The sequence below is a fragment of the Galendromus occidentalis genome, unplaced genomic scaffold, assembly GCF_000255335.2.
Source record: "Galendromus occidentalis unplaced genomic scaffold, Mocc_1.1 scf7180000077530, whole genome shotgun sequence".
Lineage (NCBI taxonomy): Eukaryota > Metazoa > Arthropoda > Arachnida > Mesostigmata > Phytoseiidae > Galendromus > Galendromus occidentalis.
The window spans coordinates 1,997,436-2,015,018 of NW_003805518.1; the positions used below are offsets into that span (position 1 = coordinate 1,997,436).

The window sequence follows — 17,583 nt, forward strand, 5'->3', positions numbered from 1 at the left end:
TGGACGCCGGATCCTGCTCGGTTCATTCCGCTGTACTGAAATTTCCCATCTCTGCATGCCCCCTTCTGTTATTTTCACGGAAGAAGCAATTCAATCAACGACTTTTTCGGTGGACGTTCTTTCGATACTTTTGGGCTAAAAGTCTCCCGTCGACATCATGTGTGAGATGGCTTTTCTATTTGTTCGCCTCCTTGCCGGTCGATTTCATCCCTCCGATGCTCCGGCGCGTCGCTTCCTCCCAGACCACGAGCACCGCCCAGCACCAAAAAGGAATCGTTGTTTATCTAATTTCGTGTGTTTTCAATCCAATCGGTCGGTTTTAGCTTTCAGAAGTTAAAACCAATTTCCCCGCTCTTTTCATGGCTGCGTTGACGACGATCGTACACGGACGCGTGTCGATCGACGCTCCCGTCCCAGCTTCCATCGGATCCCATCCCATTGGCGGACTTCGATGAATTCATTCTCAGGTCCGGTTCTCTCTCTTTGAGTCAACGCTTCGCTTCCCTACCGTTTGGAAACTTCAAAAGATTATTCCTCCTCCATGTTTTCCCATACCCCTCCCCCTCGGAAATTTTCCCCTACAATTCCTCGCTTCGATTTGCGATCATATTCCTCTCCGCGCCCAACGATCAGAGAAAAAATCCGTAGAAATCGATAGAGCTCCAGAAGAGACCGAACGTCGCGGATCAATAGGGAATCACTCCAAAGGTGATCGAACGGGGGAAAAACATATTCGACGAATAAACGTTCTCCGTCTCGTATCAGAAACTTTGATTTTTGGCATTCTGGAGTGAAGACGAATAGCGCATCCGTCCGTTTGTATGCCGGATTGACTGACGGATGCACGAACGGACGGGCTGAAGTGTGCCTGGCGCTACTCGGCCAGACGTTCGGCTTATCTTGTCAATTCCTGCCGATAATGGGCTATTCGATAAGCTTGGTGCAGAAACCGTCGCCGCTGTGGATCATCCGTTCGTTTAACTGACCGAAAGCTCGACTGGCTTGCTGACTGACTGACTGACTGCCGTCCGCTCGGTTCGTCAGCCGGTGTATCAGTGAGTCAGTCTGTGAGTCCGGCTCATCGGCCTGCAAACCGCCAGACCGGCCGAGCGAACCTTCGTTCGTCTGTCGTTCCGTCATTTTCTCTGTCCTTACGTCAGTTTAGCTCTAAATAACCGGAACGTTGCTCTCGCGAACTGATTGACTCACTCGAGCACCGACTGAGTGAAGGCAGCTCGACTAAATGGCTGATACGTTGGCCGGCTTACTTATGGCTAACTAGCACTCGAATCGATGGACGTTAGGGAGGGGATTGCCGGATTCGGCGGCATGAGTCGCTCCTATCATCAGACGCCGACAGAGATAATGATATTCCGCCTTCCGTCGAGTTTTAGTACATACCTAGAAAAAAAAAGCTGACGACACGTCGTCAGATAGAAGAGCCGTCGTCGAGTGACCGCTGTCCAGTCCTTTCAGGTGACGACAAGACATATAAACGACAGAACGAGCGAAATCGTGCCCGATAGAGAATTTCTGTTGGAAAATTAGCTATCAGTGATTGCTCCAGCCCGTACACGGACCGAAATCCTTTACGGGATTCCCAGACGAATCATGTTCCCAACATTCTCTAATTTCCCAAAGGCCGGGAAAATCGTAGATGACTCCAGAAACTTCGAAAGGAATTCCACAGTTGTGATCCCTGAGAGAAGCACGCCCGGTGATCCAGAACGCACTAGTTGCCAGTCTGGCTCCGAGATCCCTGTAGGGCGTTACGGATTTTTCTGAAGTCCCAGAAGAGAATTTCCGCCGATCGAAGCGAGACCGCGCATCGAGAGGCTCTCCGACGACGTCGGATTCTCTCGTATAGCTCCGCGCAACTCTCGGCTATCATCACAAACATTTCTAAGTGATCCATTCGCAGCAAGCTCATGTTAGTCGAGCATCTTGCTAAGCCTCGTTAATGAACAATTGATTGAGTTGGGCAACAACGCACCGAGATCCGTCTTGGGAAGAGGCAGCCGCTGCTGCGGCGGCCATGGCTGCGGTGACGGCTGCTGACGCCGCGGACCTCCTCAGAGCTTTTCTCGTTGGGTAGTCAGTAGAATCTTTTGAGAGGTCGTGGATCGGGCTGAAAACGAGCAGAGAATAAGGGATTAAGCAAAAGATCGACACCAGCGGGTGACCGTTCACAAAGCTACGTATTCACCATGACACACTTTGCGCTGACGGATATGAAGCGCTGACCTATTCGATTTCTAAGTAAGAAGATTCCTATCCGAAAAGGAGCAACTCAAAGTCTGTTGAATTGAGCCGCGGCAGTGAAGGTGGGTCCGAATACGTTGCCATCATGAAACGAGCTTTCTATTTGAGTGGCGGTTGCGTCTCCGTTGATGTCTTTCGTCAATCAAACCATCTGAATCCCATCAAGCAACACCCATGTTCCTTCCCATCGATTCCGACCTCAATTATCTTTCTCGGCTTTCCGCAGTCTGGCCGTGCATCCGTCTTCATTTCAGTTTGATCAACCGCCCGGTTTGACTCCGTCCGTTTGTCACCTCTTTATTAGTTGACATGGATTCCCCGCTCGCGTTCACGTGCCCGCCATGAATTCATCTCTTCTTTATCACATTATCACTGAATAAATTGAAGTCGGGTTAGTGCTGGTCATCAATAGTGAGCCAGCTGATCAGATAGTCAGCTGATGATCTTCACAAGTCCATGTGTGTCTGCAGCGCGCGCGAATCTGTTATCGATTTTTGGCTGAAATGAGGGAGATGGTCCCCACGTAGACGGGCTCTCTATCATGACCTGCAGACTCGCGCTTATAATTATTATCGAACTCTCCGTGAAGATTGATGAACCTAACAGCACGAGCCGCACTCTCAGCCGCAGTTTTCGTTTCTCTGCATTTTTTTGCTCCTGTTTTTCCCTCAGAGTCGCTCTCACTTGTAGATCTGCGTACAAACACCAGGGGGACGCTAGGGACCCTGGTTAGTTGACGGCCCGGAGCGCGATTCTCCATTTTATTTTCCCGCTGTTTTTGGCATATTTTCGATTCTGTTTTTATCCCCGCGACGCTCTTGCCGCTCATCGATGGTCTTTCGCTCACTCGCTCGCCTGCTCGGCATCTACCCATGCAACTTCGTAATCAGACGACGCGACGACTGATGTGTCATTAATTTCGACTTATTATCATCATCTATCGATGCTAAAGGTTTCGTACAGCAAGTGCTCGATGACTTCGTCGGTGCCGCGCCGCACTCCGCCTGTACCGTCTTTGCGTCTCCCAACGCGTAATGCTCGACATCGTCCTCATGAGCACAGACGATCCAGACAGGGGCTTCTCCCAAGCGGAGCTATGCTTGTTTGGCGATTCGCGGGATTCGATTCCATCGTTATGTGCTCTCGAGCACTTCGCCTTTCTCGGAGTTCCCTCCCGAATCGAATGAGATGAAATTCTGGGCCTCGCCTCGGAGTATGGTGAAGAAACATACGACGAGAACCAGCGAGGAGACTAGAAGCGGGTTAGGCAAGCGATTCGAGCGACAGCGAAACGAGCCAAAAGGCCAGGGGGCTTCCAGAAAACAGCGTTCCCTTCAATTAATCAGAAATTACGGAATTACCAAGACGCACACGTACATCCGTCCGTCCGTTCGGGCGGATCGGGTGGAATCATTACAGAACGTTGGCCGTGTTATGTCACCAGTACGAGTAGTGGCGGCACCATGACCACAGGAGCGACTGTAGCCTACGGGCACATCGTTCCAACCTTGAAGTAAGGGCTCGTTCCGACGACTTCCGATTTGACGCAACGAGACGAACGGGGGACAGACAGAAGATGTCCGCTCCTTGGCGTTTTCCGCCGGACCAGCTCTCCTCGTGACCGCAGCTGTTAATTGACGCGCCTTGCCTCATCAATTTTCTGGTGTCTCCTAGTTCACGCTTTCAATCAGTCGATGAAGCAGTCAGCTAGTCGGTACCGGCCGGAATCGCATCCTTAACCCGTTGTCCGACGTACCGCCGTATATGTACGTACGTGTGTCCACAGCGCCCGCGCTGTCGACGGACTCTGGGAGGGTACCGGCGATTTCACTGAAGACGCCGGAGAGTTTTACGACAGTGATGATTCTGATAATGGTCATGATGCACCGACATACGATCTTCTACAATATCGTCGCGTACGGAAAGAAAAATGCCCACGTAATCTTCTACGTCGGCTCTAATGAGAACCGCATCGTCACCGAAGGGTGGGCTTCGTGCGTCGCATTAGAAATAAAGTACTTTGACATCGAAGCTTGTTGACGATAAAAAGTATCATCAAGACTGTCCGCGCTGATAAAATGACATCCTTGCCTCGTTTCGTACGCGTACTTCTAGGTACAAGAATACGAACTCTCCGATGTTTGAAACATTTCTGCCGAACATCGCGTCTACGCCTCTCGGTCTGACAGAGCTACATAGGTAGCTTGAAAGCTTCCCGAGATAACGAGCCACGCTGCCAAGGGGAGGTAAGAGTTGAAGAGTTTTTATTCGTATGTAATGGAAAATGAGCCCATCCAAACCCGTCGACAAGATACGGGGAAAAATCTGTCGCCCGACATTCCTCATGTCCAATTCCGTGATAACTCAAGAAATTGTCGTGCGAGGTCTCCTTATCGCTTATTGACTATTATTGTAATCACTACGTTAGAACCGAGAGGAATTCGGGCTCCATCATGACTTCTGAACTAGTGATTACTACGGTGACGGAATCCGAAGACTGTGGTTACCAGTGAGCGTACATATCCCCGCAATAGTATCGACCTTCGTGCGCTTCGGCGGATGCGACCACCGAAGCTCGGAATTTTTCAGTCTCACGGTGGAACGTATATCATTTACGATGCCGAGGGTCTGATTGTGAGCATTGGTTCGAGCGGCAATGAATCAGGTTCTCAAGCGGCGACTGTTGGAGCGGCATCTCCCGGTTTGTTTGAGTGAAGAGTTTTCTGAACGTTCGCCAATCTGACGAGCACTCCGAATTGCAATGACGTCGCCGGCGGCTTCGCTCGAGGCCCATCGTGAGCCGTACCGACCACGATAGCGCCTTTTGCCAAGTCCGTCGGGGGAATGGCACCGTACCGGTGGCGTGCCTCGCGGGGGGACAAAAGGACCATAGCCCCTCGCCGTGAGAAAGGAAATTTCGATCCAACGCTGAGGTGTATGCCTCCGGGGGGCTCTGCCTGAAGAAACGACGTCGAGGCAAGACCTTTCCGTACTCCGTTTAATGAGAGTGGAAACACTGACTGAGATTCGGGAATTTGAGCTCGATCACCGGTGAAGCTGATGAGCGCGATCGGTGAGATTGGAGCGAAGCTCGTTGCTGATTGGCCCCCTCTTTGATCTGGTTACGTCGATGCTCAGATAGCGTTTCAGCTGCTAGAATCCAGCTAATAAAAAAGCTGGATGATCGAGCCTCGCATCCGTAACCGCAAGCAACGCTCCGAATAAATAATGCTCGGTCGGAAACAAATTCAAAGCGGAATAAAACGGGCCCAGAGCCGGACTCCTCGGATCTGTCAGGGTCGTTTCTGTAGATGATACTTCGCCGATGATCGAGCAGCGATCGTTGGAACAATCTGACGTATTACTGGAAATTAGTCGTTTTGAGAGATGTATAGGGCGGCCGAGTCTTCGTTGCTCGTCCATCCGAACGTCTGTCCTATTCGGAGAATCGTCTCTGTGTCAAGTTGTCTTCGTAGGGAACGGCTGGTTTATTGGAAATCATCATCGTTGTTATTGATAAATTGTTTCTTTCTGCTCGTTGAGCGCCGTTGCGTGAGCCGTATATTTTTTCCTCTGATCATCTATGCGATGTTCTTTTCGTTAGGCCTCTCCAAGTTCGGTCGACCGGTCTCCCGTTCGGACCACTTCGACGCAGTCACTGAAGCAGAAGTCAGTCACTCAGTCAGCCAGTTAGGTATTCAATCGGTTGGCGAGCGCATCTTGACTGGCTTTCGCTCGGTGAGCTGACCAGCAGCGAAAAAGAAGGTGTGACGTTTGATCTTGAGGGATTGCAATCAACGGCCACCGAGCCGACTAAAAGAGACCAACGAGGCCGAGGCGAACTCAGACCGCGATTGAGTAGAAAAAATGGACGCCGATGCCAGCAGAGGGTCTTGAATGCGGCAGAGAGTCTCGAATGCGTCGGATGGAGCAGAAGTCGAATACGATGAGGAGCTTTTTCCTTCGGAGCCAAATTTCAAAATGGACCGTAGAACGTAGCGCAGAAGTTCAGCGAAAACTTCCTATATTGTTCTCCAATTCATAGAATCGTCTGTTCCGTCGATGAATATTCTCGGTGTGAATTCCAGCGACAGGAGAGGCGCGATCCCGAAGTGGCGATACCGAGGGCCGCAGAGTAAACTTCTGGCTCGTGCCTTCGACGCGCGAGTATCGCAAGCCGATCGTGACTCTCTCATTTAACCGACAGGCGCAAAAGGCGCTTTTGCATCAGCCGCCAGAGTGAAGACAGAAGCACTTGGAACAACAGGATCTATAGACGTATCTTCAGAGCTGGGATCGTCCTCGTGGCTTATTAAACGGACACCTGAATGAGTTTTTCTCGTGGTTTTCCTGCAATCTCTCGCCGGCAACTTCTCCTCCGCCGGGATGCCGCTCGCTCATTCATTGCCGAGGGTTAATTGGCGGAAAATGAGAATACCGCCGCTCACATTCTCCTGGAAGATGATGAATGTGATTCGTCCCTTCAGTCTGTCGGGCTCGTTTTCACGTAGTACGCCTCACGCACACCAGCGCTGAGCGACAGAGAGGAGACAGACGAGGTGAGAAGTCTTTTCGATTTCTCCTTCGGTGCAGAAGCTGCGGAGGTTTCGAGATGGGAGCCTCATCAAGAGCAAAACTTCCCATCGATATTCACATTGTTCACAGAAGATACATCTCAGAAGTGCTGGTCCCGCGGATTCGAAATACAATCATCGGTGGAGCGTTGGGACAGTCGAAAGCAAAGAGCTCATAGGAATGAATTCTTCATCCGGGCCTCCGTTGGTCTTGTCAAACATCCGGCATCGGCAATCAGATGACACATGGCAATTCATCTCCTCGAAGATCTCCGTGTGTCTGCGATCGCTCTCGTCCTTCTACCTGGTCAATTGTGGGATTTGCTCCTTCCTCGCCTCTTTCTTCCCCTGTCTGACTTCTTTGCCGGCGATGAAGACGAACATCTACTCGATCTCATCTTGATTGATTGCGACCCTGTCTCTCGACTCCGTCCCTAATCTCTGTTTTCAACTCGTTTCAGCCATCAAGATGGGAACCGGCGCGAAAGCTTCACTGAGCGAATGAGCGGTATGGTGACGTACAGGTCTGCGAAAGAGGGGCCGGAGGACCCCCGACGCCAGAGCCAGACCTTGTTAGTTCTGTCATGAGGAATCCACAAGAGCTTCTGTTCCGTTTCTGACAATGGGTTACCATGGTCGAAGCTCCTACGATGGGGAACTCACGAAGTAGAGATCCCCACGTGATCAGGTCGGCATCTTGCCTCGATGTCGAACAATGGACTTTCAGTCAGGCGCAAGGAATGCAGATACGGTAGGTGGAGTTCTCATTCCCGGATCGACCGTCGCACCGCCGTCTTATCGATGGGGTCTGCAGGTCTGATGCAGATAAGCGATGAAAGACCGTGACATTGTATCGTGTGGTGAATCCAAGGTTTCGAATCTGGCTGATCCCTCCGTGATCCCGGGAAGGTGTTTCCCCGGTGGATACCGTGGTTTCCATTTCCTTCGGGCGACAGCAAGGGAAATATCTCCCGATTTCCGCCCGCTGACGTCCACTTCTCGAACTCTCCGCCACCAATCTTGAGCCTCGAGTTCTGTCGGGAGCTGGCAGAAGCGAAAATTCCTCTGGATTCTCCAAATAGAATTATTTGATCTACAGTTCGATATCAGAGCCCGGAGTCAACCTGACAACTCTGTCTCTGTCGAATCTTCGGAAGACGACCCTGACGGAATTCTGAGCTCAGAGGATTTGGTAGAGGATTAAGCAGACCATGGAGCGACCAAGCGATTAGGGATTGATTTTTGAAAAAAATGCATGATGAGGCGACGAGGATTCTCATTCTGTGCAATTTCAAGATCAAGTATCCTACGCATTGCTTGTCGAAACTTGAATAATTGAAGTGAGCAGGGAAACCGCAAGACATGGGGAAGAAGCAGAAGGCATCCGCGGATAACTTTAGTAAGCGAGATAAACGAGTAGACTAATTGACTTTGAAGAACCGTTGCCGACAGGCTACAAGAACAAACGCACGGATGCATTCCGCTTCGTGTTGAGAAATTCGCGTCTGCCCGTCGCGGGCCGAAGAGTCCGACGGACCTTTCAGGCTCAGTCTGCTCGTTGGACACCTGTTTGTCCACCCAGCGACTGTCCGTCTACCTTGCGCATCAACCGACTCGACAAGTGACTGACCAACAGTCCGTAAAAGCAAGTGATGTTATCTCTGCGTTTTCTGGCGAATGTAGTGCTTCTCGCAACTCGTTAGATTCTCGTAAACCAGATATGAAAGAGGATCTGACCGTGTTTTTCTTTTGGATAACCAAAGAGGCAGTGGGCAGTTCATAGAGGTAGGGAGACGGATCGAATCATTAAAGCAAGTCCGGAGAGATGTTCTCGCTCGATCCGGCCGGCACGTCTGAATATTCAATAACTCGGACTTTCTCTGCGGTTTCGTAGTTGTCCGACCCCGCCAACTAGTCATTGAATCGAACTCATCGCTCCTTCATTTAGCCAGGGACTCTGGATTCCTGCGACATCAGAAACGGTAGCAGATATTTCGCTGGAGATCGGATTCACAGCCGGAGAAGATTCGCGAGGCAGACGGTTTTGCTGAAATTGAAGCAACGGCATCGCAGCCGTAGCTTCTGCTGGTCGCTTCTCGAAGTGTCGAAGATGGTCACTCTGATTTTTCGCTCTACATTTCGGCGGGTTACGGAAACGAAACGATGGAACGAAGATGATCAACAACGGGGAAACTCACAGCTCAAAGGTACCACTCATCTTTTCAGTGCGGCCGCGACGCAGCGGCATCGAAGTGACTGAGTTTGACGAACGGCCGGCAGCAGTACAAAAAAAACTCGTTCAGAAATTCCGCCTGAGTCGAGCTCCTGTCGAAACTTGTGTGCGTCGACCGGGGTTCAATCAATGACTCCTCACTGCGCATTTAGCGACCGGCACGAATCCTCGTCTTCCGTGAAAGGCAGCAGAAGTATATACCACGAGTCCGGGCTCGAATTTGAGATACACTCCCATCGGCCTTTTTCCGAACGTCTTGTGCAGCCGATCGAAAATAAGATTCCGGATGTCACTCCGAGCGACGTATCATTCACCCAATAAGCGACATATCAAGAAGACAGATAAGCGCCATATGCTTCCCTAGGAATTTCGGTTCCAGCGATTTCTGTCGCACGTGGCTAAAGTGGGTTCGGCCATCCGTATTCTACTTTCTGCTTTTTAGTGGTGGAAAGAAAAAGACGACAAGCGGATCGCGGGTTCCAGAGCGTGCCAATAGTGAAACAATGTCCAGGACGTTGTCGTTTGTTCCAACGACCCGCTTGTCTAGAAATGACAAGCTTCCATCGCCAGCGTCTGCTCCTCCTGAGAAATGCGTAAAACCAGGAAGACTCGAGCTGTCGATGCGAGAATATTTTCATACTTTTCACGGGAATATTTCCGTGCAGCTCGAAGATTGCGGGGAGAATCTCCGAAGCAAGAATGACGCGTGTTCTGCAGACTTTCGTGAAGTTCTGAGGGGAGTCCCGAGAAATTAATCGGAAAGAGCAAATACCTTCGATGAGGTCTTCGCCATAGAGAGATGTCTCGGGTCGTCTTTCTTCGCTCCATATTAAACGTTGAGTACAGGCATTAAGCGAAGGAAATCGAATTATCGTACAGATTTTTCTGCACAGTTGGCTGATCAGATGAAATAGATACCGGAGTCGACCCGCGTAACTAGCAGATGAAGAGACACAGAAAAAAATCGTCGGAGCGGGGAGCGTAAGAAATTTTTTTATGCAGTAATAATTTCAGCTGCCGCTTCTGCTGTTCGAATCGCTCTAGCAGGGCCTCGATTCGCGACAGATCTTCGATGAAACAAGAAGCATAGAAGAAGGAATCAGGCCCGATGAAATTTCTTGTCGTGGTTGGCACGCTTTCGTCGGAGAGCCAATAAAAAACGCTCTTACGATAACGCACCCATGTCGCCGTCTAGAGAGAATGGCATTTTTGTGACATCCACTCTCCTGACTCCATTCCGATAAGTCCCTGTTGAATATTTTTTGGAGACCTCAGACCGAGAAGCCATCCATGAGTCGTCCGAGGAGTCGAACTCGAGCGATAAAATTCGAAAAAGCTGCTCTACGCGACACGGATCATTCTGATTCCTGGGAGAGCGATAATCGATGGATGGACGGGTAATAAGAATGATTGCTACGAGGAAAATTAACACTTCTGCTCTTCGACGATAACAGAAAGTAGGATCTGTTAATGAGCATGTCAGCATTTCCGGCCGAACGACGATTCCCACTTCTCGTCAGACATTGTTTCAGAATGTTCCGCTGGGGCACTAGTCCCGTGCCGAGCTCTGTTCGAGCATTGCGGTTTCTCGTCCTCCGAGGGAGAAGGAGTGGCCGTAGAGTTTCCGTTGACGAAGAAAAGTCGCATAAGACAAAAAAAAAAAGAAAAATCCCTCGGAATATCGAAGCGCGTGTACGGTGCGGCAAACGCATCACCGATCTGGGGTAGTGGCGATCGCGTAGTCATTTGAATGTTATCATCGATTTTGCGCGAGGGAAGATCTGACGATTCGGGTTTTTTCTCTACCATTTTTTCTTCTCCTGGTTGCCTTCTTTCTTCTCTCAGACCGTTCTGTAAGCGTGTGTCGATTTGCGTATAAGCGTGCATATCTGAGAGAAGAAGCAGCAAAGCGGAGCATTCCGAAGCAAACGCGTTGAAAGCCGAAGAGTCTTTTGACCAAGCGAATAGATAAAGAGCGAAGTCGACCGCGATCATTGAGCTTCAATAAATACACATATACGCAGACATGCGTTGTCACGCACGACCGCTCGCTCACGGGAAGACTATCGATTATTATAGCACTTGTTCCCAGAAAGCCCGTGTTGCGCACGCTCCAAGCGGTGATACGGAGCGACCTCTCCGTTTTTTCTTGTCTTTGTTCTCCCGCGGCGCCGAAATGCCGAAAAAGAAAACGCAGAATTATTCATCGCTCGACTATTCGGCGATCGTCATAAACCGTTCCGGCGCTCCCTCCACCGGGCGTCAGCACGCAGCAGCCAGGCCAAAGGAAGATACACAAGTAAAAGGGCCGCGCGGGCGGGAGTCGGAACTCCGTTGCCGTCGTCACCGAAGAAGGGAATATTAAAGTGAGATTTAAAAGAAAAATATCCCCTCCCGTCCGAACATCCGCGCGGATCCCTAGTTCGCCCGAGGCTGCGCTGCAGTGCCTCCATATCTAAGATAAACACTGCATCTGCACAGGCCAGCGTATGTCGGGAAGCGGACGTTCAAAACACGCATTTCAATCATTCGATTCATTCCGTCGCTCGTTCGCGAACAACGTGCCGTATCGTCTACGTCCGTTTTCTCAGCCAGTGTGTCGCGGAATCCCGAAAGACTTCTGACAGAATCCGAAACTCCCCGCTCGCTATGCACCGCCTCCCCGTGTTCCCTCGATCCCTCGTCCGGTCGACGGATGGGAAACCATCGAGCTGCTTCTCGGCCAGCTGACATGGGACGGGCTCGGAGCGTAGCGAATCGGCTCTCAGGGAAAGGGGCAACTAAGTGCGTGAGCTCGTTCTGTCAACTCGTGAAAGGAGCTCAAAGCCGCCGCACCTCGCGTCAGGCAAGGAAACGTTGAAGGACGCGGTTAGTTCGTACTCCGTGTCACCCGCTCTGGAGCTTTCGCTGAGCATGGCCTCGGGCTCCTTTCCTGCTCTCATCTCTAGCACCAAATATTCCAGCAAACTCTATATATTATTTCGCCGTGGGCGAGCCCCGAGAAGGCGTTGGGCCTGGCCGACATCTCTAACAAGGTTTTTATCCGATATACCCTGAGGGTGCTGCGACGCGGAGGCAAACACTGCCTCCTAAAGCCCCATCCGACGGACGGATGGGCGATCCCCCAAATGCCACCTCCACGTTCTACACTCTTCCTCCCGTTGCTCCCCTCTGGCGCAGGGGAGGGTGAGAGGATCGACCCCGTCTCACCAGCCAGCCATCCACGCGGATAGAGGGCAGTTGGACCAGAAGCTCTCTTCGCCTCCATTCCAGCAATTAGCGATGAGGAGTGTCCGGAGTTCCGGATCTTTTTCCCCGGGGAGTATTTACTCCCGACATGGGCATTCCCATCGCTTGGCACGGAGAGGCGTCGACTCGGCGACGATGAGTGAAGCAAATCGACGACAAACGCACCTCTCGACGCTTCGTTTCTTGAGAGTTTCCTCTTTTTCAGGCGTTTTCTTTTTCTATATTAAAAGCGTAACCGGCGCCATGATAACAAGGAGAACCAGTAGACAGAGAGTCTTAAAGGGCAGGACGCCCTCCGGGTGCCGGCAGGGCCAAAATGAAAAACAACTCGAGGACGAAAAGTGCCGCAAGGTTCCGGTCTCAAGGGGGGAGAACTTGGGAGGAACCTTCGGGATGGGGGAGGGGGCTGGCGATGGGGGCCTTGGGGTCCGTGCCCGCGGCCAAGTTCCGCCAATGAAGGCTTCTCAGCCCGAGGCGAGCCCACTGTGGACATATTGGTACGAGAAACGCTAAAAGAGACGGACGAAAACATCGACCGACCGACCGTCCAACCTACTGACTGACTGACTGACTTTCGCGAGGGTCCCACAACTTCCTCCGAGCACCTGCCCCGAATCCCTCGGGCCCATCTCTCGAGCCGTGATCCCCCTAACGGATCGCAAAGGTGTCTTTCGTTCGCACGACTCCCCCAAGTAGCGTCTTCGATGACGACCGGGTAGGTCTTCGGTAGACGTCCGAGGGCGGGCGGTACGATCGGGAACGGATCGCCCTCCCTGTCCCCAGCCCCCTTCCCCCTGCCCGACGATGGACGCACGTGTATCCCGCCACCTGTTCGCGCTCATAGGTCTTCCACAGAAGGAATGCGGTGGAGCTGTCGAGCGAACCCAAGACCACGTCGCACTCAGGAAACGCGAAGGAGAGCGAGCTCCGGCGACGCGTCCCCCACTCGCCAAACAAGTGTATGTACTTTTCTTTATTAACGTCGTCGTTCTCCGGATCACGAGCACTAGTTGCCGCTGCGGCTGCAGAAGTCGACCGGCCGAGAAGTGCGCGCGATGGCGGGAGATCATGCTTCCTCGTCGCTCGCTCGCTCCACCGCCTGCCCGCCTGCTGCCTGCCCACCCACCAAGTCGGTCGGTGTCGAATCGAAATCGCCCGAGGACTGCAATATGGAAGAGTAGAATACCGAGGATCCATCCTCACGCAACTGTGGCAACACTTCCAGATAGACGACGCAGCTCGTTGCTTCAGGCTGTGTTCAATAAGAGTCGACCAGAAAGAGATGGCAATATCCCAGGATGGCTAGCTACCGAGTTTGCCGGGCTGTTCGACGGTGACGATCCCCGACCACTCTGCGACGTCGACTGAACTACTGCTACCGACTGTCTGAGTCCGTGAGATTCGCTGACAATCGACGCTGCCGTCTTCTTCCGCGGGAGTTTCAGTTCGGCGTTCGCACAGAACTCGGTCGCCTCAAGCTGAAATTCATACTTCTCCGTCCCCCCTCTCACTCGCCCTTGAAAGCCCTCGAGCCTCCTCCGGCCGCTCGGCGTGAGAGGGTTTTGGGGACACCTTTGAGTAAACAGCGGGGGCGCCGCCGCTGGCTTGTCATCATGAGCGCAAGCACACTCGGTAGATTCGATATCAGACAGAGATGACGAGCGGAGGCGAAAATGAGCGCGAGTGGGAACTTCATGAGTGGGATACGGATGACTCCAGAGAGCTATCGCATCGATTTCTCCAAGAGATCCGTCGAGGGAGGGAGCCCCGTACGCCAGGAGTACGCGAATCGATTCCATCGGATAAGGACCTCGCATCTCCTCGGCGGAAACATGACCATACTTCTTCCTCTCGATCGGCTGCTCGGACGACCGAGGACTCGCTCGATGAACGATGAGGATAAATGCTTCGTGAAGATCAAACTTTGCCGCTCTGTGCTCGAATCCTGCGTTCCGAATTCCATTGGTAGATGATTCAATTCAATCCAACTCGATTCGAGCGATTCCCATCGTCGAGTTGCGGCGAACCCCGATGATTTCGGAAAAGAAAACCCACGGTCAGCCTCACGGCAAAGGGAATCCGTGAAATTCAGGAATGACCCGAAGGCGGTTTTCCGTAAGTCGCACAGTTTCCAAACACGTGCTCAAAGTCTTACTCCTGTTTCTCAGAGTTGAGTTGCTCATCTAGTTCGTCCTCGACGACGAGGGCGTCGACAACGTTATCATCATCGTCGTCGTTCCTCGCTCATCATAGTCGCCGTCGACATAGACGTTGTTGTTGTCGTCGTCGCAGCGCCCCTCGCCCACCCTGTTTTCCAGGCTCCCCAACAAGCAGCTGGCCGCGGGCTATTTATGTGAAATATCAAACAGAGGCCGAGGTGCCGGAGGCGCTCGGTACCCACCAATCAGCTAGCGAGTTTCAATGCGATATGTACACCGAGTGTTTGTACTATACCCTCGTCGTTCCCTTCCGTTTCCCTATCCCAAGGCTCGGCTGGATATGTGTGGGCTCACTTGCCATTGCCGACAGCGTACGCTCGTTCCCACCACATCTCGTGCGAGCTGGGCGGGGAGTGAGAAAGCACCGAGCTCAAAGCTCTTCGCGGTTTAGCGACAATCGTTCGCTCGCTCGCTAGAGCGATTGACATCTTTGTTTGTTCGGATGTCAATGACGAACAAGTTCTATCCGAGCGATTGCTCCGCGTAGCGGGGCTCACTTCAGGCTCAGCAGGAACAGATCCTCCTGTATGTAGATGTCGGCGGACCCGAACGCTGAGCTACGGCGAGCTCCGAAGTTGGGGACGAGGCGGGCCGCTTTTAATCGTCGTCCCGGGGACTCGTCCGAGGGAGAAAGAGGAGGCAGACGTCAGGGTGTCAATTAAGATATCTCCCCTATATTTTTTCGGCTTGCTTTCCACAAAACAAACTCCGGCCACTAATGAAGATTCAAACTCAATCGATTCGGACATGGAAGCAATCGCTTCATCCTCCAAATCGGATTGTATCGTATTACAGATCGGGATTGATAAGGGAATAAAAAACGTCGGGGAACGTGCACCGACTCCTTCGACGCCAATGATCTTTTCTCAGCGATGACACGACGATGGCGATGGGGCACTATCGTATATCACCATAAGTAGTTCAATTACCTCTCTGAATTTTCTCACGGAACGAGATTAGACCGGGAGACAATATTGTTTCGTAAATCGTTTCCTATCGCTCGGGAATCTGTTGCTATTCATAAGGTTCGGCGATCTACGGACCGATCGCTGCGTTTGGAGAATTCGAAGAGTTTATACGACTTCTCAGCGCGACGGAAGGCGCTTCAGATCTGAAGGAACCCGCCTCGTTCCACGAAAGATGTCCACAGAGCCGAGACGAGTCGTCCGATAGCATGTCATTGAGTTATTCGACGTGGTCTGAGCGTTCGACTGCTCCGCCTGAACAATTTATGAGCTCCTTCGCTTAGTCAACACACCTTCCAGGATCGGTCCGAACTCCCCGTCGACGATCGGCCGATGAATACGTTCAGCAAAAGGAAGGAAATAGATGTGTGAGGAACAAGAAATTAATGGATAAACTCCTTTGGTTTGTTCGAGGGGCTCAGGCTTATCTCTCGGGACGCGCGCGACATTTCCGGTCGGTGTTATCGAATTTCGAGGCATTTATGAACGAATAAATGTCTCCATTTAAACACATTTAAATGTGTTCGATGCAAAGCTCGATCCCATGAATAGCGCCCTCATGCTGGTCATCGAGACACGATGGGAAGAATGGTTCGAATTAAGCATGCCGAATCGAAAGATAATTCTGATTTAGAATATTTCTCCTCCCGTGTAGCAGCTTCGATTCCGTTCGACTCGGTACGTGAAAAGCGAGCGCAGAGCAAGACTCGCAGAAGCCAGAATTAAGAAGAGGAACGTTTCGTTTCGGCGACGGATTTTTGACAGCTTGCGCCGGCACTAATCCGTAATCAGTCACCTAGTGGTTGCCTCTTCAGCTAACGACGGTGCTCCTGAGTCCCAACAGAAAGCGCGGCATGAAAAGAAGTAACGAGACGGAGAAAGCAGAGAAGAATAGAAGAACCCTTGAAAACGGATTTGGGACTGTGTTTTACAGAAGAGCACGAAAGTAAGACATATAACGTAGTCGAACACCAAAAGAGAATAGCATGCGAATGTCAAGCTGCGCGGCATTCAAGGAGTTATTGCATCGCCATAAGAAGACAGAGCTGCGCTGGAATCGATCGACAAGCGAGTTTGGAGATGTCTCTTTTGCGAATCATTGGAATTTTTCAGCTTTGCCTCCGTGATAGGATTATTTCGGGTTCATCCGTCGTATCGTTTACATCTCTGTCGATCGCGTGTGTATTCCTCCGGACTCGATTTATTCCCCAAGACTTCGGAATCGTTTTCTTGGATTCGATCGCCCAACAATGCGGCTCGGACAAGAAGGCAGGACCCTCGTCACAACCGCGAATGAATTATCCGCTAGGGAGTCACGAGCATATTACAAAGCTCCTTTCTCTCAAGAGAACTCATTTTCGAAGTTCATTCATCGACCGCGACATGCGATATGTTCTCGGAGCGTCGATTGGGATGTAAGGATACGAATCCGAAGATCGGAGGAGTGTCGGACACGATCCGAAGAGGACAGCAGACGCATCAGCTGGCTCGAGACTGCAGCGGTCGCAACGACCCTCGCAAAATCTTCCCTAAGCTAACTAATTTCAAAGAAATGAGTGAATTTCGTTCTTTTTCTGTTCGCCTCATGAAATGCCGGTGATTCCATCGAGAAACTCCATCTCTCCTCATCCAGGAGCTTTCCGCGGTTTTCAACCGTCGACCCGCCTCTTTGACGGGGGGTCGAGATTCCGGACGACGCCTTCGCTGCAGCCACATCTGCCATCCCATGGTGGCGAGTTCAGACAATAAACACAGGTTGGCTGCGACAAGAACCACGGGAAAAGCAACGCAAGGGATAAACAGATGGTGGTCGCTCAGTCAGTCAGTCACTCACTCAACAGTCTGCCTCGCCGCAGGAAAAAGACGGCCCAACGACAGAGTCCAGCGTGTGGACGAGCAGTCGGACGAACAATTGGACTGACAGACTGGCAGCAGGGCGTGTTAGCCCAAGAATGATCTAAAAACAAAACTCTCCGATATTTCCGTTAATTCCGGGCGCCGTCATCGTTGTTCTCATCGACGACACACCCGACAGATTCGCGAGCTGGCTGGCTGACTGACTTGCTTCTCGGCTTAACTTG

General features: G+C 51.7%; 1 protein-coding gene across 1 annotated transcript in view; it reads right to left on the reverse strand.

The window, feature by feature from the left end:
• LOC100898665 (BTB/POZ domain-containing protein kctd15-like) overlaps nt 1-17,583 on the reverse strand; it is a 38,891-nt gene that overhangs the window by 15,725 nt on the left and 5,583 nt on the right. The window contains exon 2 of the mRNA XM_003748423.1: nt 1,994-2,128. Coding sequence (XP_003748471.1) covers nt 1,994-2,128 — 135 coding nt within the window. The remainder of the gene's footprint in view (nt 1-1,993; nt 2,129-17,583) is intronic.